General features: G+C 41.1%; 1 protein-coding gene across 1 annotated transcript; it reads left to right on the top strand.

The window, feature by feature from the left end:
- Nucleotides 1-4,423: 4,423 nt before the first annotated feature.
- On the top strand, nucleotides 4,424-6,494 carry foxi3a (forkhead box I3a). The gene is made up of 2 exons (XM_042431830.1): nucleotides 4,424-5,480; nucleotides 5,600-6,494. The coding sequence occupies exons 1-2, from the start codon at nucleotides 4,952-4,954 to the stop codon at nucleotides 6,322-6,324; spliced, it is 1,254 nt and encodes a 417-aa protein (XP_042287764.1). The 5' UTR covers nucleotides 4,424-4,951; the 3' UTR covers nucleotides 6,325-6,494.
- Nucleotides 6,495-8,887: the final 2,393 nt, after the last annotated feature.

Raw genomic sequence — 8,887 nt, 5'->3', positions numbered from 1 at the left:
GTCTTTATTTTAAAAGACGGTTCACAATTTGGTGCCCAAATGAACATTAAAGCTGTTTTTCTTGCTGTAATCATTCCTCCTGTTCATACTGACCATTAGAAGATCCCTTCATAATGACCTTACAATGGAAGTGATGGAGGACAAAATCCACAGTCCTCCTTCTGTGCAAAAATATATTTAAAAGTTTATCTGAAGCTAATATGAAGCTTCAGCGTCCAAATGAGTCAAATCAAGTAGATATCTTTCAACGTTACAGTCTTTTTAGTGCCAAAGTCCCTCTTTTTGGCCACAGACCGGCCCTGTAACCATGGTTGTCTGTGAATGAGTGATGAACTTACACTATTGATGTTGGAGTTTCCTCATTGGCTCTTTGAAAATGAATGAGATGATGGAAGCGGAGGACAGCAGAGTAACTGTGTTTCTGAAGTCGGTTAAACAGACACATACCAGCGTCTCTGCGTCTCCTCTACTGACAGGAGAGACAGTATGAAGGAACATGTCACCCAGTGTTTAATATATTCTGGATAACAACAGAGGAATCAGATACATCAGGCTTTGATACACACACAATACTTGTTAGGAGATCAGTTCATTGTTGGTTTGGATCCAAACATGAAGAAAAATATAGAAAATCAGCAGACAAATCCATTAAAGAGATTTATTCAGGGGTTGAGTCACTGAAGCTCTAAAATTTAAACCCGCATTAACAGATTTTCATCAGAAACAACTCTGACTCATCATCATCTTTAAGTTGATATGTTGAACATGTTAGCAAACAGTTGCTTATTTCCACATCCAGCAGTTACAGAGCAACATTATCATTCATGTGGAGTCGTGTTTCTGTCCACCTGGTGAATGTAAGTCCAATATTCACTCTCTTGTAGCTCTGTTTTTACTCTCTACCAACTCCTGAGGGAAATATCTGGCTCTTTAACTGCTAAATGCTCCACTATGTTCACCAGCTAGTCTACAGCTAACTGTGTCTGTTTGGTGCTGAGCAGGTAGTGTACAGCAGCTTTTTACAGCTTTTTTTCTGAAAACGACGCTATGAGACGCTGAGAGTGAACCAGAACAGTAAAAGTTGCAGCCGGACAGATAAACAATGAGCTGAAACTCACTATAAAGCTCCGTAAAGCCGAGAGGAGCTGCAGACTCACTGATAATTCTCTGTAGGTTCATCACTACGAGCCACAACCAACACGTTACTCACTGTATAGATCAGTCTGAGGAGCAGAGAAATATATGTTATTATAGTTCATACTGAATATTAGTAGTCAACACTACTGGTTACTTCTGCTGGATTGATTTGACAGTTAAAGGTGTTAAGTAACTTTTTTCCCATGAGCCCTCACACAAGACCCCCCCCCCACCCACCATGTATAATCCCAGTCATCAGTCAGTTAGAGCTCAGACTGTCTGTGTTGTTTTGTCTGCGTCGTCCACGAAGGCACCGCGGGGCGAAGATTACTGCTGCCGCCGCCAACCGTCATCACACACACACACACACACACACACACACACACACACACACATACAGGTGTGATTCACCTGAGGTTGAGTCTCCTCGCTGTCAGTGAGTGAACAGATAAGGAGAAGATCTGTCTGTCTGCTTCAGACACAGACAGAACCAGAAAAGAACACTAATTTGTCTTTTGTTTTTTTTTACTTTTTATGTCCAATTCCAGCATTTTTAAACTTCTCACTTTCTACAGTTTCTGTGCCCGGCATCTAAGGTTTCCATGTCTCTACATAAAGGACACACTGATAAAAATATGTTGGTCAATGAACTCTCATAGAAGTGTTTTATAGTGCCACTAGAGGGCGCCGTCACTGGAACGTAACCAGATTCAGTTTTGGGGTTCCAGTCATGAGATGAGGAATCATCCGTTATGGACTGAGTTCTTCGGGACACTGTGCTTTCAGCTTGAGTAAGGGTGTGGTTAGCCTAGCTTAGCATAAAGACTGGAGGTGGGGGGAAACTGTTAGCTTGGATCTGTTCAAACTTCAAACATCCACCTACCATCATCTCTAAAGCTCACTGATTAACATTTTACAGCTGTTTTGTTAGACACTAAGGCCTTGAAAGAGTTTTACAAATGTTCACATGTAAACTATACACAATGATACATTAAATATAATAAATATGCTAAATTAAATCACATCATGTGACCGCACATGACTGTGTCACAAACTGTCATGTTTTCACACTGAAATGTAACATAATGCAACATAACGTAAAAGTTGAGACACTAAAATGTGACTTTAGATACTTAAACAACATTATGCAACATATTGTAGGAAACAATAAAACAACGTAACAAAGGAGTTTAGACACTAAAACATTACGTACGTAGTTCAACATAAAGTAAAAGTTTAGACACTGAAACATGATAAGAAAACGTAATACAACATGATGTCAGTGGCAGCTGGTGACTCAAAACATTGGGGAGGAAAACCAACAAACTGCATCAAACTATATGATTGTCTCTACCTGATGAAATCAGAGGGGTGGGGGGACAGTTTTATATGATAATAAAACAATTTTCTTTGAAAAACAAAAAGCCCTGAGTGGTGAAAAGGCTGCTTCTTTAAAGACATTTAGTATATACATATTGTTTCTAAACAAAGAAGAGCTCATTTTAGCCGTGGACTGGTTCAGATGTGTGATTTTACCAACAAAGTTAAATTCAAATTTATAGTATTGTTCTATTGTGACAACAGATTTATGTTCTCATCAAAAACAGACAAGATATCACATGATTTATATGTGTTTACTATGTATTTTCCTAGTATTTATATTTGACAAATGTACATATGAAAACTATACATAGTTATACTTTATATATTATAAATATACCAAATTAAATGTGAGCACATGTGGCTGTGTGTCACGGTTTACTGAGATCCAGATCGAGGTGAAAAGTCTCCTGGTCCTGGTTCTGGTTGTAAATTCCATTCAGTCGTCAGATTATGTTCAACTTTCTAACGTTTTAATGTTGTTGACTCGTGTTCCTCAGACTCTTCTGATTTTAATCTCTTTATTCATCAACATTTATCTTTACTCAAGAAGTGTTGTTGATCAAGAGATAATCCCAATATCAACTGTTACGTCATCTGATCAGCTGATCCTCCATACACTGAAAAGATTTGGATCCGAAATTGACATTTCTATGTATTTTGACTCCGTCTATTATTCTACCTGCTGGTCTCTTATTTGCTCAAACACCTGAAAATAGTCTTGTGCCGTGAAGGCGTTTATACTAAAGTACAGTTACTCAAGTACTGTACTTAAAGGACCAGAGTGTAAGATCCTTTAGGTACATTTTTTGAGGTACTTGCACTATACTTGAGTATTTCCATGTGATACTACTTTATACTTCCACTCCACTACAGTTCAGAGGGAGATATTGTACTAATTTAAAATGTCCTGTATTTAAATGGATTCTTTTATTATAATATATAATGCATAAGATATAACACAAATGATCTTGTTTTGTAGAATCTGTGAGCAGCCTGTTTATGATCATAGAAATTACATGAGAATTTCTGTAACTGGAGTTTTACTTTAGTTTGATCAGGACTGAATAGTTAATGTGAGTGTAGACATGCTGACTGTGTGTGTGTGTCTGTGGGGGGTTGGAGGGTGTTGGAGGGTGTTGGAGGGTGTTGGGGGGGGGGTCATTTAAGAACAATGGTTTTGGGCGACACCACAAACAGCAGCTGATAGTTTCTCCTGTTTGTGTTTCACTTTCAGCTCTGAAGGAATCTGAGTCACAACGTCTGAATCCACAGATTTAAACATTTAATCTACAAATCTGCAAACTGAGAAGACTGTGTTTGATCCATTAGTGTCTCCTATAAAAGTAAAGTGTGTACAAATCATTTTATGTACATAAAACCTTAAATCACTTGACTTTCTTTAGAAATTAAAGTTTCAGTTTCTGCATCACCAACAACAGAAACATCTCTTAACCTGAAACAGTGAAATACCCAAAAATAAACTGTTCAGGAACATTTTTGTTTGATTACAGAGGGAAACTCTTTATTGAAGTCATATTTAAACCAAGTTTACAGAAGCACAAACACACAAACATGTTTTCTTCCAGCTGACTTTATTCACATTTTAAATGTTTACATTAAAAAACCTGATTGGAAATGATGAAAAGTCAAAATATCTGTAAAAGTGTTTCCTGTCTGAGGTGTAACAGCAGCTCAGATGTAAACAGACTGAGTGAATAAATGATGACGTCATGAATCATGTGACTTAAACGTCACTGAAGAGCTGAAAACATCAGATGTGTGTGGAGCGATGATGATGAGGAGACTGTAACCTTCCTCACATCAACACATGAAACTAACAGAAACGTCATATTTCCATCATGTTTTCCATCGTTTGAGCTTTTAATGACGTCATCTCGTTGTGTGTCTGCAGCGGTTTAATGGCACCGACTGGAGAATTAACGCCATAACATTCATATTAAATGTTCTTTCTTTCATAAAGTGGCTGTAATAAACACAACCAGGAGCTCAGACTGTTTCTGTTTTATTTTCAGTTTTTAACAATCAGAGACTTTCAGACACGACGCTGTAACGTCTGAAACTGTAAAAAGACTCATTTGTCAAACTGTGTGTGTGTGTGTGTGTGTGTGTGTGTGTGTGTGTGTGTTGACATACCTCAGCGTTAAATCCTCAGGCTCTGATCTGCCTGAGGGGAAGAATTCAACCTGCTCTTATTCAAATCAACCCCCCCCTCCACACAGCAGCCAATCAGCTCGTCTGTGGGCGGGGCAGCAGAGTATAAGTGTCTCAGGTGAGCAGCAGCAGGTGTACAGAGCAGGACAGGTGCAGGCAGGACGACAGCAGCACACACACACATTTATTATATAAACACACACACACATATGTTTACAGAGACAGCAGAGTGAAGACAGACAGAAGCAAAGTTTCCATCATGGCGTCCTTCGTCCCGGAGCAGGGTTTGTCGCCCCCCCTGTGTGGACGTTCCCTCCCCCAGCAGGAGCTGCTGTCTCTGGGTCTGGATCCGTCTGACTTCAGCCTGTACAGCCCTCCGGCTCCTCCTGAGCCCTCGTCGTCGTCGTGGCTCCCACCTCCCAGCGACCCCTCTCTGTGCTTCAGCGGCCTCGACTCGGGGCCCCCGCCCGGGGCCGCGGCGGCAGCTTTCTTCCCTCAGCTCTACGGCCCCCAGAGACCCCTGCTCCCCGGTGGCTCCTGGTTCCCCCTGCCCTGCCCGGACGACGTGATGCGCATGGTCCGCCCGCCGTACTCCTACTCCGCCCTCATCGCCATGGCGATCCAGAGCGCGCCCGAGCAGCGCCTGACGCTCAGCCAGATCTACCAGTACGTCTCCGACAACTTCCCCTTCTACAGCCGCAACAAGGCCGGCTGGCAGAACTCCATCCGCCACAACCTGTCGCTCAACGACTGCTTCCAGAAAGTTCCCCGAGACGAGAGCGACCCAGGTGAGATTAAACTGTACCAGACAGGAAATGGGCTTTGATTGGCTGAAAGGTTTCACAGCAAGTCAGCTGTATTTTTTACAGTGTTGTAACCTTCCTCCTCGTCCTCTTCCTCCCTGCAGGTAAAGGAAACTACTGGACTCTGGACCCAAACTGTGAGAAGATGTTCGACAACGGAAACTTCCGCCGCAAGAGAAAGAGGAAGGCAGATAATGGGACTGCTGGCAAGAAACCTTCCTCCTCCTCCTCCTCCTCCTCCTCCTCGCCTGACTCCTCGTCCTCCTCCTCCTCGTCAGAGCCCAGCCCCAAACTTCCCAGCATGCACTGCAGCAGCGACACTGAGCTCCCTTCTCTGTCAGACGCCGTCCCCGGCCTCAGCAGCTTCCTGTGTCACCTCCAGGACTCCCTCCTCCTCCCCCCTCTTCCTCCTCCTCCTCCTCCTCATCCTGCTCCTCTTCTTCCTCCTCACACTGCCTCGCTGTACATGCAGGTACCGGACCACACCTCCCCTCCTCCTCCTCCTCCTCCTCCTCCTGCTCCTCCTGCTCCTCCTTCTGCGGGATTTGTTTCGTCGTACTCGCCCGGCGCCGTGGTGCCGCAGTGGGACGCCTGCAGCGCCTCTCCTCCCCTCTACACCTCCCTCCATCACTCCTCATGCTCCCCTCCTCCTGCCCTCCTCTCCTCCTCCTCCTCCCAGTCATCCCCTTCTCACTTCTCCCCGCCGCTCTACGCCGACCTGCAGACGGCGTCTTGCCCGCTGCCGGAGCTGCAGGCCCAGTGCCAGCCTCTGCTGAGCGGCGGCTTCAGCGACGCTCTGCCCCTCGACTGTCTGGTCCTGCAGCAGTGAAACTGATGAGAATCTGTTTTTAAAGTTGGTGAAAATGTCTTCAGGTGGATGTTTGAGTTCAGAGCAGCCAGGTCGCTCTGAACTCGCTGTAAAGAACGTGTGAATGTTTGTATTTATCTTTTTTTTTTTTTATATTTTCTTAAAATGTGTCTGAATGTTTCTAAAGTGTAAATGTGGCTGAATGTTTGTGTTTGGATTAAAAAAAAAGAGATTTTTAAAACTGAATCAAATGTTTTTTTGTTTCATCTTCACAAATTTATTTATCAGATTTACTTCCACAATGAACACATAAAGACTTTCTACATTAAATCAGTTTTAAAGGATTGTGCCACACAAATTTTAACAATAAAACCAAATATCTAATAAAATCTTTTTTTTAATCTTAATTTTGTATTTTTTTTCACACACAAAAGTTTGAAAAACATAAAACAATCAACTAGTTTATTATTTAAAAAATATTTATAGTTTCATTTGTCAAATAAAGAAATGAACAATAAAAGTAAACTTCTTCTCTCTCGTTCCCACGACGACAGAGATGACATCAGCACCTTCGAACAAACAAACAAACAAACAAACAGTCGCTGTTTGTGAAGCTGCTGAGTCATGTTGGTTTTATTTCAGTGAGTCAGCAGAGATGTCGACTGAGAGTCAGCGCTCTGATTTCCCACAGACAGTGAAGTGACGTCTGTTTGATGTTCTGTGGGAACGAAGCGACTGTTAACGATCTCAAATCAAGGTCCTTTTACTCGCTTGTTCTGGGTGTTTCGACCATATCGCATGGTCTTCATCAGCAGATATTTTGCTCTCACGTTCAGGACTGCTGGTCCAGGTTGAGATGTGACATGTTTTTACTCTTTCTGTTTTCATGTTTTTTCTTTAATTGATCTCATATATGTTTATGTTCTGACACCAATTTTACGTATTTATAGTTTGTTTCTGACAAATCAGGTTTTTTTCTGTAATTTTGGTGGACAACTGAAAAAAAATACTACAATACCCATGATCCTCAGCTGCTGTTGCTATGGAGAAGAAGGCAGCCAGAGGAAAAGTGGATCAGAGCAAATTCAGTTGAGTTTGTCTGGTGGCAAAATATGATGATTAGATCAAATAAACGTCAGACTGATCAACAGGAAACTCTGCTGGTTGAATCATCACAACAAAACATGAACAACTGAGTTTAAAAAGCTGAAGCTGCATTTCAGAAAGAAACATCCAATCACAGAGCTTCGATTCTGTCACATGTGCTGACGGAAACTAAGAGTTTTGCTGTTGAGAAAAAAAAAAGATTTTGCAGTCTGTTAAATGTATTTATTTTCTCTGACTGGCTTCTTCTTCTCCATGGCAACAGCAGCTGAGGCTCATGGGTATCGCAGTATTTAGAGCCGTCCACCAAACTGACAGAAAAAACCTGATTTGTCAGAAAGTGTAAATATTCAAACTGACATCAGAACATATATGATGGTTTCAATGTAAAAATCCTCCTACAGTAAAAGTACATAAGTATTATGAGCTTGATGTAGTTAAAGTATTGCAGTAAAAGTACATAAGTATTATGAGGTTGATGTAGTTAAAGTATTGCAGTAAAAGTACATAAGTATTATGAGCTTGATGTAGTTAAAGTATTGCAGTAAAAGTACATAAGTATTATGAGGTTGATGTAGTTAAAGTATTGCAGTAAAAGTACATAAGTATTATGAGCTTGATGTAGTTAAAGTATTGCAGTAAAAGTACATAAGTATTATGAGCTTGATGTAGTTAAAGTATTGCAGTAAAAGTAGTGGTTTGGTCCCTCTGACTGATATATTATTATATATGACATCATTAGATTATTAATAGTGAAGCATCAGTGTTAGAGCAGCATGTTACTGTTGTAGCTGCTGGAGGTGGAGCTAGTTTACACTACTTTATATACAGTTAGCTAGTTTAGTCCAGTGGTTCCCAACCTAGGGGTCGGGCCCCTCCAAAGGGTCAGCAGATAAATCTGAGGGGTGGTGAGATGATTAATGGGAGAGGAAAGAAGAAAAAACAAAGTTCTGATACACAAATCTGTTTTCAGTTTTTGGACTTTTTCTCTAATCTTTGATTTTTGCTGAAATATTGGATCATTTGAACATTTATTGAAATGAAAGCATGTGAGAAGTTTAGAGGGAAAAATCACTATTTGGTGGAGCTGTTAACAACTCATAGACATGTGAAATGTGACCCCGACTACACACTGCTTTTTGTAAGACGTCAAAAGACAAAAAGGTTGGAAACCACTGGTTTCATCTTTAACAATGTGTTGTATTTTAAAAGCTTGTTATATTATCCATTGTGTCAAATCTTCATCTGAAAAGTAACTAAAGCTGTCAAATAAATGTAGTGGAGTAGAAAGTACAATATTTCCCTCTGAAATGTAGAAAGTAGCATCACATGGAAATACTCAAGTAAAGTACAAGTACCTCTAAACTGTACTACAGTAAATGTATTTAGTTACTTTCCACCACTGGTTGTGTGTGTGTGTGTGTGTGTGTGTGTGTGTGTGTGTGTCTCTCCATGCTGTGTGTTTAGCCATCATGTCGTC

The sequence above is a fragment of the Thunnus maccoyii genome, chromosome 13 (assembly GCF_910596095.1).
Source record: "Thunnus maccoyii chromosome 13, fThuMac1.1, whole genome shotgun sequence".
NCBI lineage: Eukaryota > Metazoa > Chordata > Actinopteri > Scombriformes > Scombridae > Thunnus > Thunnus maccoyii.
This window is presented reverse-complemented; position numbering and strand designations above follow the sequence as displayed.